The 17,392-nt window shown below is 46.9% G+C and overlaps 1 protein-coding gene across 3 annotated transcripts in view; it reads left to right on the plus strand.

Moving 5' to 3' along the window:
* Window positions 1-17,119, plus strand: part of oca2 (oculocutaneous albinism II) — a 92,878-nt gene extending 75,759 nt beyond the window's left edge. For all 3 annotated transcript variants that reach the window (XM_042056772.1, XM_042056773.1, XM_042056774.1), the window contains exon 24: window positions 16,509-17,119. In XM_042056772.1, the coding sequence (XP_041912706.1) occupies window positions 16,509-16,596 (88 nt within the window). In that variant the 3' untranslated portion in view covers window positions 16,597-17,119. The remainder of the gene's footprint in view (window positions 1-16,508) is intronic.
* Window positions 17,120-17,392: the final 273 nt, after the last annotated feature.

Consider the following 17,392-nt stretch of genomic DNA (forward strand, 5'->3'; position numbering starts at 1 on the left):
CAGCCCTATCTAGAGTCGTCTTGTGCTGATGTTTTTGCACTTTACCGCGCTGGTCGGGGAAACAAATAAACAAACTCGTTAGTGGGACGAGTACATAAGTAGGCCTAGTTCTAAGTTGTGTTTTAGTATTATATTTGCATTACTTTAGCTTGGGTTTTGTATTATTACCTAGAAATATGCTAACCATTCCTGCTTCAGTTTCAGACAGGTCATCATAATTAAAACCTTCGGGGCTAACGCCTTTCATTTCTGCTGCAGCAGGTTGTGCGCAACAGAGTAGACGGACATAAGATACAGTCTGAGGAGTTGCAGCTTTATTCAGTTACCCGCAGTTGAAACTAAACCTAAGTTTCCCTCACAAACTCTGATTTGGTCGCTATACTGTAGCTTATTCCCAGCTGAGCCGTTTTTGAGTGTTTAGTCCTAAATGAAAACGATTCATACTCTCTAGCCACTCACTCGCAATTCACTGACGTCAGGTTCACTTAAAGGAGCCACACATACTGTAGGGCTAGGCTACTGTTATGTTGACTGCTGTACTATTGAGGACTATTATGAGTTCTGTCCATCATTTGGTGGTAGGTAAAATTACTGCAATAAAATTATGCTTATTAAATGCTTTCCCCAAATCACTTTTCACAATTTTTTTTCAAGAGTAATATTATCAGTTATCGTATCGGTATCGGCCACAACAAACCAATAAATATCGGTTATCGTTATCGGCCCTAAAATTCCATATCGGTGCATCTCTAATAATAAGGTAATGCACTTATTATACACACAGTTGCGTGCGTTGCAGTGCTGGAGACGCATCCCGTTCACTTTACATGGGCTTACGTCATCCATTACCGAACTGAATTGTGGGTCCGTTGCGTTGCGTTGCTCACGTTGAGAAGTTCAGCTGTTGCTGCACCGACGGACGGCACCGGCCAATCAAGCCAATCGGCGGACGGCACCAGCCAATCAAATTACGGTTATACTTTGTCATTTGCATATCTACCGTCGGGAACACCCACTGGCATGCATTGACGGAATGCAACTGTGTGTAGAAGCCCTGACTATTCTTCCAGTTCCTGCCATGTTGGAGGAGTGCTAGCAAGATGGTGGTGATCGGAAGAATAGGTAAAGAACTGACTGCACAAACCCATTTTCATACCCAGACTAACATAAGACAATTTGCTTAGCTGTTTAGTTCAGTTTTGTTCTTTTGTATGTCTGTGTCATCCATGTAACCATACGTAACCCATATAACATACAGATCAATTGTGTATTTTTGTATAACGATAATTAAAAATTCAAACAGTGGTACTAAGAATTTTACCACGATTTACCTTTAAACAGTGACTACTGTATTATATCCCTACTTTAGGCGTTCTTAGAGCATTTCTTCAGTCTCTACACTACATTTCCCCCTGCTGTCGATGCATAATCAAGTGAGCTTGCGGCAGGATACCAAGCCTGTGCGTAGCTTCGACTGAGGCCTGGATATAGTGTTTACATTTTTGGGTGACCTGGAATCCCCTTCCTGCTGTGTCGCTTGAGGAAATCTGCCGGAACATTCCTAGAGTGGGTTCCGAGCAGCTGGGCGGTTCAGAGTCATCCTTGGAGGGACGGGTATCAGCCGGGGAGTAGATTCGCCTGTGGCGTTTTTTTGGCAGTGGTTGGGAAAACAAACAGAGGATGCAGCAGATGTTTGCGTAATTGCTCATTTATCATTAACCTCCCTCTCTGCCTCGTCCTCCCAATTACCCCTGATAGAGAGAGAGGCTCCAGCTTTGGATCTTTATTACCCACAATCCTCGGCCAGGGGAATGTGCACCAACATGACAAATGCCCACCACAGATCCCCATTTGGTTTCTCGGTTCTGTGCCTATCAGGGCTTGCACCCCATGGTCCTGCTCTCTTCGCATTTGTGACTGCAGGCATGATGAATTGCTTGGGTGTCATGGTGGCAAATATGGAGAATCTCTCTAGATGCCTTCAGCGCTGGAGGCTTGAAGAAGGTGTTTTGTGTACGAGGGAATGTCTCTTGCTTGTGATGCACGTGAGGGCATTTTTGGATGAGTATCCTTATGCTTTTAATAAGTCTCTCTGAGCTTACACAGTTCCCCCACTGCGCTAATGCCCTTTTGGCAGTTTTTGTTAATTCCTGGAAAAGCCACATTACTCAGTGTGTTGCTCCGAGCCTTCGTCACCCTCCCTCTCCCCTTTCAGTTTTGGGAACTGACCGCCCGAGCCAGTCCAGTCCAGGCCGATCCTCAGCCGCAGCTGCAGCGTAAACAGCTCTAATGCGCTAAAGAAATGGAACAGCGGCTAATGACCCTTACAGCTAAATGAGGCCGAGCCTTTTTAAGAGGTTGATTATGTGAGGCCGAGTCATGCTTTCAGCATGCGTGGCCAAGCCCTCTGAGAAAAGGAGTGAGCGGCAGTGACAGAAGCAGTGGCAGGGGCGGCGGAGGTGGAGAGAGAGAGAGAGGGAGAGAGAGAGATTGTGAGCTTGGCCTGTTATTGTGTGTGTATGTGTGTGTGTGTGTGTGTGTGTGTGTCTGTGTGTGTATCTGTGTGTGTGTGTGTGTCTGTGTGTGTATCTGTGTGTGTGTGTGTGTCCGTGTGTGTATCTGTGTGTGTGTGTGTGTGTGTGTGTGTGTGTATCGGTCAGTGGTGGTGGCGGCAATGGTGATGACAGGGACTCAGCTGAAGTCTTCTCCAAAGACTGGGGGTCCATTAATCACCCTGGGTCTTCTCTCTCCCGTCAGCCAGTCAGTCCCTCTCTCTCTCTCCGCCTCTAACAGCTAACCCCCACCCCACCCTCTCACCACCCCTCAGCTGTCTGCTCCACCGCCTGCCTTCCCTCACTCATTGCCATGGTGACAGATTAAAGGCTCGGCCGACTGGAGTGTGGCTGCAGGGAGAGTGCCGCCACCTCTGACCCCAGTCAAACTCTCCCTTCCGCTCCATGAACTCCTCTGCTGATGCTCAAGGGTGACGATGGGAGTGGAGGGGATGTTGGGGAGTCACTTCTGTTTCTTACATTTCACCTGCACAGGTCATGTTAACACCTTTGCTATCGACTCAGGGACCAGCCCCCATCCATCTTTTCAGAGGAGCGTGTGGCCCAAAGTGGCCCAAAGGGTTGTGATCTGCTTCACTCCTGAACCCCCATCGATTGGCACCTCCTCTTCGTAAATCACTCTGGTTGGCACGTTATGCGCAGTTGCTCCGATCGCTTCAGGGTACGTAAATTCTCACGAAGGCACGTTTATGGAGGGGGGGGAGGCTTTCAAATTAAGTTCCTGGAACAGTATATCAAAGGGACTGTGGTGATAATGAGTTTACCCTCTCAGTGCTCCAGATGCCCTTGTGACTCCAAATGCTATAAAACGCAATTTACGGTCTCTTGTAAATTTTTCAAGTATGCCAAAGTATGATGAAAAGCATGCCCTTTTCAGCTATTCACCCAATTGCTGTTCGCTCTTAATGGATGCTTTCATGTTCCCATAACGTATAGGACATGCATAAATGATTCATATGTTTGTGTAGAACAGGCATGGCATACTCAGTCAGTTGTTAAGTATACCCTCTATACCCTTAGGCCACTGCCCTAAAACAAGATAATGAGATCTACATGGTATTCAGTCCCATGCTCTTGTGTTCAGGGTCTTTGATAGGTTGGTAGGTCTTTGTAGGTTGGTTTTACACAAGAAATGGGAATTGTATACATCACCATTAGCCTTGATGGTACAAAATCACATTAGAATTCCAATACCAGTTATTTAAAAATTCTGTCGATTGAATACTGTTTTGCATTCGGTTAGATGAAGAAAAACTCAATGCCTTAGCCTTTAACCTCCGGGATGGTTACATGCTCAAGAGGGCAGCTTGTTCACTACAAAAAAAAACATTGGCCCAATTTGTTCCTGTTGTTTTTGTAACAAAGGCAAGCCAGTCATTGTTTTATCATCAACACATCATGTTGTTTGTGAAAGGCTTTGTGTTAGGCTTTGTTGGAATGTTACAGCCATTTTTGAGAATGCCATGTTGTCCCGTCGGTGCACCACCACCACCTGAAAATGGGGCAGTGCTCATGTAACTCCATGAGCTGTGCCCTCCCTTTTTGGCAGCACAGAGGTTCATTGTGGAAATTGCTGAATGAAAAATGCATAGAGGGCTGCAGTTTTGCTAATCTGTTCTCAACAAATCCCGTCGAGCATCAGTTGAAAAGGCAACACTTAAACGGCTTGGTGGAGTCGTTTCTGTGAATATTTCATTGTGTGAAAAAAGTTGGTTAAACTGAGGTCTCCAGTGGCATTGCCCTTGTGTGCATGCGCGCATACACGCACACACACACACACACACACACACATGCATACACGCACATGCACACACACACACATGCACACACACACATGCATACACACACATGCACACACACACACATGCATACGCGCACATGCACACACACACACATGCACACACACACATGCATACACGCACATGCACACACACACACATGCGCACGCACACACACGCGCACACACACACACACACACACACACACACACACACACACACACACACACACACACACACACACACACACTTAAGTTGTTTATGCAAAACTGTACACTCCCAAACACGGCAGCCCTCAAGGAATGGCTCCTTGCACTTAGGCTGAACTCAGGAGGGGGCCACACAGTCTACAGTTTATTGTTTACGGCATAAACAAATGCGCCAGTGAATAAATGGCATTAAGGGGAAAACAATGTTGAGTGATTGAGGTGAAAAGCACCGCATTGTGCTTGAGTGTGTGTGTGTGTGTGTCTGTGTGAGAGAGAATGTGTGTGTGTGTGTTTGGGTATGTGTGTGTGAGAGGGAAAAGGAGAGAGACAGAAAGATTTGTTATTTGCCTTTGTACTGTGTGTGTGTGTGTGTGTGTGTGTGTGTGTGTGTGTGTGTGTGTGTGTGTGTGCATGTGTGTGCTGTGCTGTTTGTATGTGATAGTGTGTGTTCAGTGTGTGTGTGTGTGTGTGTGTGCATGTGTGTGCTGTGCTGTTTGTATGTGATAGTGTGTGTTCAGTCTATGAGTGTGTGTGTGTGTGTGTGTGTGTGTGTGTGTGTGTGTGTGTGTGTGTGTGTGTGTGTGAGTGTGCATGTGTGTGCTGTGCTGTTTGTATGTGATAGTGTGTGTTCAGTCTATGAGTGTGTGTGTGTGTGTGACTCCTTGGGTGTATGCCGTGTCTCCCTCTCCTCGCGAGGTCATTAGTATTCACGTTTTGCCTGCTGCTCCTCTGGCTTGCCTCTGCCCACTACAATAGGCCAGTGCGTAAGGAGACCGCAGGCACACACAGCCCCCAGCTTGGGACCGAGTCACAACGAACTGCGACACACCACACCATGCCATGCCGCAACCACCAACAAACACAGCAACTGTGCCACACCACACCACGCCATGCCGCAACCACCAACAATAACAGCAACTGTGCCACACCACCCCACGCCATGCCGCAACCACCAACAATAACAGCAACTGTGCCACTTCAGGCGCCCGCTTCGGTGGGCACTAGAAAAGAGTGAGAGAGAGAAGAGAGAGAGAGAGAGGGGGGGGGAGAAAGAGAGTGGGGGAAGAGAGAGAGAGAGAGAGAGAGAGAGAGAGGGTGGGGAGAGAGAGAGAGAGAGAGGGGGGGGGAGAGAGAGAAGCGGAGCGTGGCCTACCACAGTAAGCATCATGGCTGCAGTTTAATTTGTCTGTGCACCCTCTACAGTGTAGTAGAGTCTACACTGACCAAAATACCATTGATTTTTGGAGGGAGGGAATAGATTCTCGGACACTGAGATGTGAAGGCCGGACACTGAAATATGAGGGCCAACTCAGGTGGTGCTCTGCAGTGGCTCTTGTGCTCTGCAGTGGCTGTAGAGGCGGTGGCTTTCAGTGGAGCAGGTTCTCCCAGACAGAGCAGAGGGCTCACCTGGGTTAGCTGATAACATCAGGGCATTTCAGGCAGGCGAGAACTGGTCGTGATTAAATTGCGGCTCAGATGAAGGAGAGCGTAGAGAGGGCACACGGAGACATCCTGCCAAGGTGAACCCCTCTGAGCAGAATGTGTGTGTGTGTGTGTGTGTGTGTGTGTGTGTGTGTGTGTGTGTGTGTGTGTGTGTGTGTGTGTGTGTGTGTGTGTGTGTGTGTGTGTGTGTGTGTGTGTGTGTGTGAGAGAGAGAGAGAGAGAGAGAGAGAGAGAGAGAGAGAGTGTATGTATGTGTGTGTGTGTGTGTGTGTGTATTACTTCCACCAACCTTCCCCCATCACGCCGCATTGCATGCTGGGTCGAGAGTGACACCCCCCTCGGGGGGGCGTGTGCCGCCACGGGCGCTATGACGTCTGGAGGTCACCCCCAGTTCCACGTATGCTCATGTTGATGCTGAGAGCGCCAGGCAATAAACTCTCACTCGAAGTGTGGGGCCCAAGCATTTGCATTTTGGCTGGTCTGAGTTGGTACCACAGAATTACAATGAGCAGAATGGACATTTCTAGACCTAACGGGACATTTTGTACCCAGGATGGAAGAGAAAGTCAGTCTACTGAAATTAATTCAACCAAAAGTGCTATGCGTGGTGTTCGATCAATCCACTGCCTTGAAGTAATTGAAGTCTCCAGACATTTGCACTTTTACTAGTAGTACGATTTTTTAGAAGTTAGAAGCTTTGTTCTAGTTCTAACATTCACATGTTTCTAATCATATGGATTTTATTTTTAAAACGTTACTATTTGTGTTTCTGTTGATCCAAACCCAACCAGCACAAGATTGGTAGCTCCACTTTCGCCCTGTCACTGAGCAGAACATGGCTGGCTGAATCAAAGATTGCAGCAGACCCATAATCACAGGGGCTATTTGGAGGACTTGTGAAAATGACATATGATTAGAGACCATCGCCAGGCGCGCGGGAAACTATTTTTGACCAGGGGTGCTGAATAACAAAAATAATGGATGTCCAACGATTTCTCAACTGATTTCACTAGCTATGCATGTATTATTTTTGCAAAACTGTAAAACACAATTAAAGTTTCTTTCAGCTTATCCATGGTTTTTTTGAACGTGTAAATCGCATAGAATATGTAGGCCTATATCAATCGTAGGCCTACACACTTGATCGCTATCACATAGGCTAGATGAAACCACGCTACGGTTCTTACAGTAACTGACTCACGTTCACGTTGATCTCTATAACTGTTAATTTTTAGTAGCCTATATTCGAATCTATCCATAACCCTTTTTTGCTATTTGACTCATCATTTCACATACAAAAATAAAAATAATGTCAGACAGCGAATTAATATATAATATTTAAAAAAAATCTATCTCCTGCAGCACCCTCAGCACCCCCCTTCCCGCACCCTTGACCACCACCACACCTCCCCTCACTGCAACCTATCACATTCAGACATCATACAGCACAAGTCAATAGTGTGTGTGTGTGTGTGTGTGTGTGTGTGTGTGTGTGTGTGTGTTTGGGGGGGGGGGGGGGGGGATGTGCTGTTTATCTGTATTCTCTCTCGGCTCCTTCACAGGTGGTACCTGTGTGAGCTGAATCTGGGGGCTGGGCTCCTGTTTGGAAGCATGTACTTGTGTGTCATTCAACAGTGACTCTTTTATCAGAGAGATGGCACTTTGTGTGTGTGTGTGCGTGTGTATGTATAAAGTGGAAGTGATAATCACTCTAACCTTTATAACATAAAGTGAAGAGCCAGTCGCTTCCACCTGGACACACACTCACAATCTCAACAGTTTCACCGGAATCAGTGTGTGTGTGTGTGTGTGTGTGTGTGTGTGTGTGTGTGTGTGTGTGTGTGTCAGGGGTGGAAATTAAATTAGGAAAAAGTGTACTCTACCAGCCACTGGCAGATTTTTGGCTCAAATTCACCAGCCACTCAATATTAAATTATTATTACTTTGTGTCTCTACCAGCCACTTTCATATTTTACTAGCATTTGGCTGGTGGCTGGTGCTAATTTCCATCCCTGGTGTGTGTGTGTGTGTGTGTGTATGTGTGTGTGTGTGTGTGTGTGTGTGTGTGTGTGTGTGTGTGTGTTTGTGTGTGTGTGTGTGTGTGTGTGTGTGTGGTTGGTAGTGGTAGTTGGTATAATAGTAAGAAACTTGGAAGATTCCCTCAACTTTTTGTCTTTTTGTTCACAATATGGAGTCAGGCAGAGTACACACCTAAAGTCAAGTAGTGAGAACAGGTGCACTCAACTTCCAGACAAAGAACAATTTCGGGTGCGAGTTATAAAGAAAGTGTCAAATTAAAGTGATAAAACCTCTCTCAAGCTTTTTCTCATTGCTAATTTATTTAGACCATGTCCACACAGACGTGTTTCGGCCTAAGCCATTAGTGTGTCAAGACTCCACGGGTTCACAACTTTAAAATCCTGCTTTTCACCACCAATTATTTCTTTCCACCACCACGTTCCTTTGTATGCTTGAGTGCATTACTTATTCAATTTTAATTGGAGGACATGTTGTCATGCATGTTGTTGTTCCCATGACTGCATACGGTCATTATGTTGTCCCTACTGGACCATTAGGCAGCTGTGTATCTCTGTGCAGGCCAGCAGATATGTGTTAGGAATGGGAGGGAGGGGTCTCATGCTGTGTTAGTGATTAAGAGTCCACTATAGCACAATGCGAATGACCCACATTCCTCCGTCTTCGTCCTCAAGCTTGTTCTCAGCCCTGACCGTTGAGTCACATGGTATAGCTGCTGCACGCAAGGGCCTCCTTCCCTCTATCTCTCCCCCTCATCTCTCCCTCCTCTCTCCTCCCTCCCTCTCTCTCTCTCCATCCATCAATCCATCGCTATCTCCCTCCATCTCTTTCTCCATGCCTCCTTCCTTCCCTCCATCCCTCCTCTCTCCTTCCCTCTCTATCATAATTAAACATGAGGTAAAATGGCTGCTGCTGCTCTCTGCATCTGGCCACATCTGGATGTCCTGTGTCAGGTGCGTTGAAGAGGACCCATATCTGTTGGAGTGTGAAAGCAACACTGCTGCAGCTGGCATCTTTAGGGGAAAGTCCGTAGGAGTCGATTGCCGAGTGTGCCGAGTAACACGCTCTGGAAATTCACAATTTCGTCGCCGTTTTTTTTATTTATTTTTTTTAAAACATAGTCCAGTATTTCTTTCGAAATTGAAATGAAGTTGTATGCAACAGCAAACCCTAGCTTACTAACAGGTTGGAATTTTGAAATGTCAAGTGACGTGATGTCGTGCAACGACGTGATGCAATCGACTCCTACAGACTTTCCCCTAAAGATGCTAGCTGCAGCAGCAACATTTCCGGAAAGGTACTGGCTTGATGAAATTCATTCTGGACTCTCTATCCGACCACATAAAGACCTCGGGATACTTCGGTTTGGCTTTAAGGACCCTCTACTCACTACCACGTAAGTGTAATGTTGTTTGGAACTGTAGAAGAGGTATAAAAATAGCGTTTTGTAGCGGCGAAATAACATGCCCTGGTCATTTCCAGGCTAACGAGTTTTGACTAAAAACGGTAAAATCGAACTTTCTCAAAACACATCCGAATGACATAATTTTGATGTCAACTCAACGTATGTACTCCCAATCATCCGTAAATTGATATTAAGTGCATTTTACTCCGGATAATTCCTTTAAATAGTTTGTGTAACGTGACGCATGTGGACTAGGTTAGCTTTACATTTACATACCAAATTTCCCTCACGGGATCAAAAAAGTATATATACTTATACTTATACATACGATTAAAGGAAAACATTGGGTTGCAATTCCCTTGGTTTCCATACAGTGTGTGTTAATGTCATACATTCTTGTGTTCTATTCTCACTCTCTTGTTCCCCTGGGAAGGGTGTGAGATTGAGGTGAAGACTGGCATAGTGTTCCTTATTGCTTGTATTCTCTCTCTCTCTCACACACACACACACACACACACACACACACACACACTCTCTGTCCTGACTGCGCTTTATGTAACGTGAGTGTATTCTGGAGAGACTGCAGATGGTCCATTCAGCTTTGTTCTGTTGCAGTGCAGCTTGTGCTGTTTCCTTTTCCCCCTCTGTCTCCATAGTCCTGGATGTGAGAGAGTCATTGCACTGCCTTTTATTCAGGAGTCTCAGGACTTAAGTAAGCTCAACCCTTATTGCTGCAACCCCCCCCCCCCCCCACTCTTCTCTTCTCCTACCTCCTCTCCTTTCCTTGTCTACTCCTCTCCTCCTCTCCTCTCTTCCTCTCTTTTCACCTCCTCCAGTAAACCTGAAGCTGATTGCAGGTCAGAGAACAGAGAGCTCTCTAGAGTCCGCTGGAGACGTCACCTGAATGAGGTGGTGCAGCTGCTTCCCCCCAACACACACACACACACACACATACAGACATACATACAGTACAGACACACACACACACACACACACACACACACACACACACACCATCGGCGGACACTCGTGGTCGAGTATGTCAGTCCTCCTTCTTGGTCCTTATGGGTCTTCAGGTGGGCGAAGAGGCCAATCCTGGACCCGCATATTTTGGGGCAATGTGAGCATTGGGTGGGCAGTAGCGCGTGTGGGCATGGGTGGGCAGTAGCGCGTGTGGGTTTGGGTGGAGCCTTTTTGGTGGAGGCGATTTCCTTTCTGCGTCTGCGTTTGTCTTCTGCAGCACTACGGAGGTCGTCGCTGTACTGTGCAGCTCCATCTCGGACAAGTTGTCTCCAGGCCGCCCTGTTGCTGTGGCCTCCCAGGTATTAAGGCCTATGTGGAACTTCTTGAGGTTTGTTTTGATGTTGTCTTTGTACCTTTTCTTTTGGCCACCTGGGGCACGCTTTCCTTGGACAAGCTGTGAGTAGAGGACTTGTTTGGGGAGGCGAGAGTCAGGCATTCAAATCACGTGGCCAGTCCATCTGAGCTGGTGTTGGGCGATGATGGCAGTGATGGTGGAGATGCCAGCCTCCTCCAGGACGCTGGTGTTGGTCCGTCGATCCTCCCAGGTTATCCTGAGGATTCTCCGGAGGTACCTCTGATGGAAGGCCTCAAGTGCTCCCAGGTGCCTGCTGTATATGGTCCAGGCTTCTGACCCATACAGGAGAGTGGGGAGCAGTACTGCTTTGTAGACTAAGATTTTGGTCTTTGACTGGAGGTCCCGGTTCTCAAAGACCCTTTTCTTTTGTCTACAGTATTCCCCACTGGTACAGCTAAGACGGTGGTGTACCTCTTCATCAATGGTGGCTTTAGATGATAGGAGGCTGCCAAGGTATGGGAAGTGGTCCACATTTTCCAACCTGGTGTTGTCAATGGAGATGTTTGGGGGGGTGCTGCTGTTTGGTGGTGGCTGATGGAGGATTTGAGTCTTTTTAATGTTGATGGCCAGACCAAGCTGTTTGTACGCTTTCGCGAAAGCAGTCAAGGTGCACTGTAGGTCCTCTTCTGAGAGGGCTACAATAGCATTATCATCTGCATACTGCAGCTCTGTGGTGGATACGGTGGTGGTTCGACTTTTAGCCCTGAATCTGTTGATGTTCAGAAGTCCGTCAGTCCTGTACATAATTTTGACTCCCTGTGGCAGCTGGTCTCCTGTGAGATGGAGGATGCCTGCGCTGAAGATGGAGAACAGTGATGGAGCAATGACGCATCCCTGCTTAACTCCTGTGTCGACCCGAAAGGGTTCTGTTTCGTCTCCAAAACACAGACACACATGCACACACACACACACATACATACAGACACACACACACACACAAACGCACACAGACACACATGCACACACACGCGCACACACACACAGACACACACACACATACACACACACACACACACACACACAGACACACACCACATCCAGGAGACCAGGGCATCTGGAGGACAGGGGATGAGGACAAAGACATGACTTTGTACAGCACTGGCTTTGCTTGGAAACGTATACATGTGTGTCATTCAACAGAGACTCTTTAATCAGAGAGACTTTGTGTGCGTGTGTGTGTGAAGTGGAAATGATAATCACTCTGACCTTTATAACATAAAGTGAAGAGCCAGTCTCTTAATATGTACCCAAGCTTCCACCCAAACACACACTTCTCTGTCATTGTCATTAAAATTCAACAGACAAACCTGTGTCATTATGCACTATCTTAACAGTTTCACCAGAATCATTGTGTGTGTGTGTGTGTCTGTGTGTTTGAGTGAGAGGAATGTGACCTTTCCACATGCAAATCAGGGCATGGAAAAACATTGCTGGCTGTTTTTACTGAGTGATGTTTGTAGTACACATATTTAACGCATAGAACATACAAATACACACACACACACACACACACATTCTGTTACTTAGTTCATATGCTCTGGCCAAAGCTTAACATTTTATGTCCGTTTTCTCTTTGAATGACAAAGATGACATATGTCTATTACTCATGGTTCAACAGAAGCACATTCATTCTAAATTGGTAAGTTAGTTTCTGTTCCATAATGATGATATTACCCTGGCCTGGGCTGAATGGAAATGTTTATCAAATTAAGCTCCATTTATCATATTTAGTTTGCTGTGTAATTATGAGAAGAGGAGTTTGATTTGTGGTGTCCTCTCACAAGAAATAGAAAGATGAAAATAAAAGACACAGAGAGTGAGAGAGAAAGAGAGAGAGAGAGAGAGAGAGAGAGAGAGATGCTGTGGGAAGGACAACAAGAGAGATGGCAAGAGCCTTGGGCATAAATGGCTTGTAGAGTCTCCTCTCAGTCTGCCACTCAAAATGCCAGCCAACCCACTCTGGCCCCTGTACTCACCATGTGGTCTCCGCCGCTGCCATCTAGGGTGCTGGAGGATCACCAAACGGCCCAACCATCTGGAACTTTCCATAAAAAAAACACCCTCGACTAGAACCGAGCAAAGCCAATGACCATCTAAAACTATATGAGGCCGGGGAGGAGGGTCCCAGGGTGGCCGCACACCAGACCGGCCTCCCCGTCCTCTGATCCTGTCTGTCTGAGCTGGATGGATCATGGAGCCGGGCGCCGTCCTCCTGCAGGCGCTTCTGGATCAGACTCTGCTCCGACTCTTCCTGCCCTCAGGAGCGATGAAAAATGCATCAGCTTTCCACAAAAAACAAAAATAAAAAAAAACACACACAAAAAAAAACGAAACTAAAACGAACCCAAAGAATGTGCCCCCTTGCAGTTGTAATCATACTCTCTGAAGGATTGCATCTGCTCATTTGGAAAGGGGAATAGGAGCATCCCAAACCCAGGGTTGCTAGGGTAGCGGGGAAGAGTTGCATAGGCATTCTGGCATCAGCCTCTCTCTCTCAACTAAGAACTGACTCTTTCCAGCCACTTGCAATTGAAGTTTCTTGGAAACCCCTGAAAGTTTGTTTTCTCCTCAAGGACTTTCTCACTTGTTTCCAAGTGTGTTATGTCTGTTCAGTTTCTCCCAAAAAAAAGCATCACTTTAAGTTTTTGAGTAATGGAAGACATTTTTTTCCATCTACCTAACTGTGATCCAAAACCCAAGACCCACATTAAGTCCCGCCCAGATGTTTATGATGCGTCCATCAACTCATTAGCTCCTTTCCTTCCTCATTCATCCTGTCCTCCATCGTCAGGCGCGCCACTTAAAGATTGCCTGCCCATCCCCACACCTGGCTCTCCCCTTTGTGCACTCATAAATCACATTATCTGGCTTTATATAACCTGAAGGCCTCCTCTCCCTCCCCTGCCGCCCCCCTACACGCACACAGCTGGGCTGTACACCTGTTTTACTTCACATCCGATTCAGAGGCTGTCCAAGCAGCTAAGTGCAGCTGGTTATTCCCTAAACACCATCTCGCCAACGAGTTTGTCCACCTGCAGTATATAAACGGCGCATCACCTGGCTCAGTGCTTGGCCAGCTGTGTGTGTCTGTGTGTGTGTGTGTGTGCGCGTGCATGCGTGTCCTTGGGCTGTGCAGTTATCTGTGACTTGCATCATGGTGACCCATTGTACTGTTAGACCGGTCAGAAGTAAGATGCTGAATCTGGTGGTCAGTGAACATATGTTAATCTCAGAAAACACACCTGTTGATAGGAAGTAAGCCATCATAACAGTTTTTTGGGTGGTTACTGTAAATGTGTGTCCATGTAAGAGTGTGTGTGTGTGTGTGTGTGTGTGTGTGTGTGTGTGTGTGTGTGTGTGTGTGTGTGTGTGAGTGAGTGTGTGTTGTGTGTGTCTATGTGTATACACATGTGAGGCTGTGAAATAGACTGCTGTAATTTCACTGAGGCGATTTTAACTGCATTACCATTCCCTGTTCTGTTTCCCCTCTCTAAAGTGGATTTCCGTGTGTTTGGAATTATTTCACTTGAAAGCATTCTGGACCATTTGGAACTCTCAAAGTGTCATTTCGGGCAGCGGCAGTGTGAGCGCTACTCCTAGCTGGCTTCCTCCCCACTCTCTGCCTGAATCTGTTTTCGTCTCTCTCTCTCTCTCTCTCTCTCTCTCTCTCTCTCTCTCTCTCACTTTCTCTTTCTCTCTCTTTCTTTCTCGCTCAGACAAATTGACTCACTCTTTCAGACATCCATTAGCTCTGTCTCTCTGGCTAGCGGCGCAGAGCTGGCCGCTTCTGGGGGCCTGACCATTCCAAGCCCTCTCTCTCTCAGCTCTGGCCGCTAGTCCTGTGTTTTGCACGTGTGTGGGCGTGCGGCAGCGGTGGCGGGCTAATCGAAGTTGATGCGCTGTACACACAGATGCCCGTAGCTTTCCACGAACAGAACTGCGATCGTCTGTGGATAAGGACCTAGTGGCGGGTACTTTAAAGAGATAGCCTGTTTCCATGGGTGCAGTGTACAGACCTAACCCTGCTTCACTGATGCCGTATCAGCAAAATAGCAGGAATAAATATTACATGTGCATCTAGAGCTTAGGGATGGGAACATACTGTTTCTCTGTTTTCTTGTCCATTTGGAGGGGTGCAGTGACCTTGCTTAGCTTTCCAGGTAGACTTGGTAAACAGAGCAGTATTTCCTTTCAGTCTACATGTTCAGACAATGTCTATGTTTTTTGCTCACGGAGCCACATGTCACGCCAACAGTGTTTTAAGTTCACTCTAGTAAACCAGTGAAGCTGCTTTCAAATGGACTCTTGCAGCTGCATGGCATTATCCCACAGGGGTACACACACACACACACACACACACACACACACACACACACACACACACACACACACACACATTCTCCTCTCATGGCATTATCCCACAGGGATGCAGTACTCAGTGGTACTTTTTCAGGGCTGGTCATCTCCTGTCTAACATTAATCGCCTTTTTGGATGCTCAGACGTTGCATTGGCTATGCAGTGTTCATAGACCAGGAATATGAATAATGCTTCCAGACACATCATGGAGATTTGTGGGCTTAGGGGTCAACGGTCAACGCTTTGCAGTGATAAAAAGAAAAGAGATTACACCAGTATACACTGTAATTACATCCGTAATGCTCCCTCTCTCTCTCCCTCTCTTTCTCTCTCTCCCAAACTTTCCTTGTCACTCTCTCCTTCTCCTTCCCCCTCTCTCACTCCCTCTCTAGATGGGTCTTTTACAATCAAGCAGATTAGGGAATGTGCCGGCCCATCTCAGTGTGGAGGATGCATAGCATAGAGTTTGTAAGAGCCAAGGGACAGCAGCTTATAGTGGAGCGAGATGGGAAAAGAATAGAGAGAGAGGGAGAGAGAGCAGAGTGAGAGAGAGAGTGGGATAGAGAGAGAAAGAGAGAGATGTGTGTTTGTCTGCCTAAAGCCTTCTGATTCAGTGTTAATGGTGTCTGGAAGCCTTGTCTCTGCATCCACCCATCAGCTCTCACACTGCCTTAGAGGTGGACCCGCGGGAAGAATGCCCCTCTCTTCCCTTCCCCAGGGTTGCTGCGTGGGAGTCCTTATGTGCCGACTCGCAAACACAGACATGAATGAAGTTAGTGAATAAATGTCTAGACACAGAGAGGGACTGATGTTATGTAAAGGCATCAGCAGGTGATCTCCTGGTTGCTGTGGGAACGGTGTTGAGAGCAGAGTTCTCTCAGTCAATAGCGTACCGAAGCAGACACACAGGCAGCGTTGATTGTGGTCTGGTTCCGTCCACTCCTTGTGAACACTTGTCATGTGACCACTGTGTTAGGTTGATTTGTCGCTTTTAGGTACAAATCAGTGTTTATTTTAAAGCAAAATTTTGGTCTGAAACTGCTAAGCAAAATACCTCAAGGGAATGCAAAACCTTGCAAACAACCTAGTTAGCACTGCTTGCTAACTTTCTATCTCGTGTCTTTTGCCAGTGCTGTGTGGTCTTGGAACAAAAAATTAAATTAAACATATTCTGTCTGGCTTGTCGGAACCACAGGCATGTTCCATCAAAATGAATGACATACCTCAGAAAGAGGCAAAAAGACTTACCTCAAACATTGACAAATTGTTGCATAATGTTGCTTTGAGTTGTCCTCTAATGGCATGTTTCTGCCTGTTCTCTATTGCAGGCTAGGATTTCCCATGATGCTCATGACCTGTACGATCGCCATGTGTTACCTGCTGGCCACTCACATCGGACTGGGCTGGAACACCTAAAACTCCCCCACACACACGAGACCAAAAGAAACAGACTTTTTCTGTGCGTGTGTTTGTGTGTGTGCGCATGTGTGTGTGTCTGTGTGTGTGTGTGTGTAAGACTGTGTTAGAATGTGTGCTTTGAATGATCACACTCTGGGGAGAGGGGGGAAGCCTCGCCTCGCTGGAGATGGACGGGTCCCTTGTTGACTGGGAGACACAGTTCGTTGGCAGAGCGGTGAGCAGCTTGTGTGTGTGTATGTGTGTGTGTGCGCATGTGTGTTTGTGTGTATTTGTGTGTGTGTGTGTGTGTGTGTGTGTGTGTGTGTGTGTGTGTGTGCCTGGCCTCATTAAAGCGTGGCAGACAGCTCTTGCTTGCCAGCCACACGCCTGGCCTCAGACACGGAGGACAGAGAAGAGAGACGAAGAGCCGAACCAAGGGAATGAATCATCCGCGCACAGTGCCCAGCTTCACCCTGGCACTCGCCAGTGCTCTCTGGTGCTACCGCTGCCATGGCGACTTGGAATACCATGAGGACAGCCAAGGGGAGGGGCAGGGGAATGGGGGGGGGGGGTCCCTTGGGAGTACAGCAAGCTTGTTTACATATCCCGAAATAAGTGACTCACCCAAGGATTCTTCTTATAATGTTGGGGATAATAATTTTATTGATTTGTGTATAGCTTGGAATATACTGTATGATGAGGCACTAATATGATCCATTTGTCCTTATGTTTGTTTTATATGAAAAGGCATCATACCATCTATTTAAAGGGATTTTCATGTGCCTTACCAAAAACTACACCCAAGCTGTCCATA

Source organism: Alosa sapidissima, chromosome 12 (genome assembly GCF_018492685.1).
Source record: "Alosa sapidissima isolate fAloSap1 chromosome 12, fAloSap1.pri, whole genome shotgun sequence".
Classification (NCBI taxonomy): domain Eukaryota; kingdom Metazoa; phylum Chordata; class Actinopteri; order Clupeiformes; family Clupeidae; genus Alosa; species Alosa sapidissima.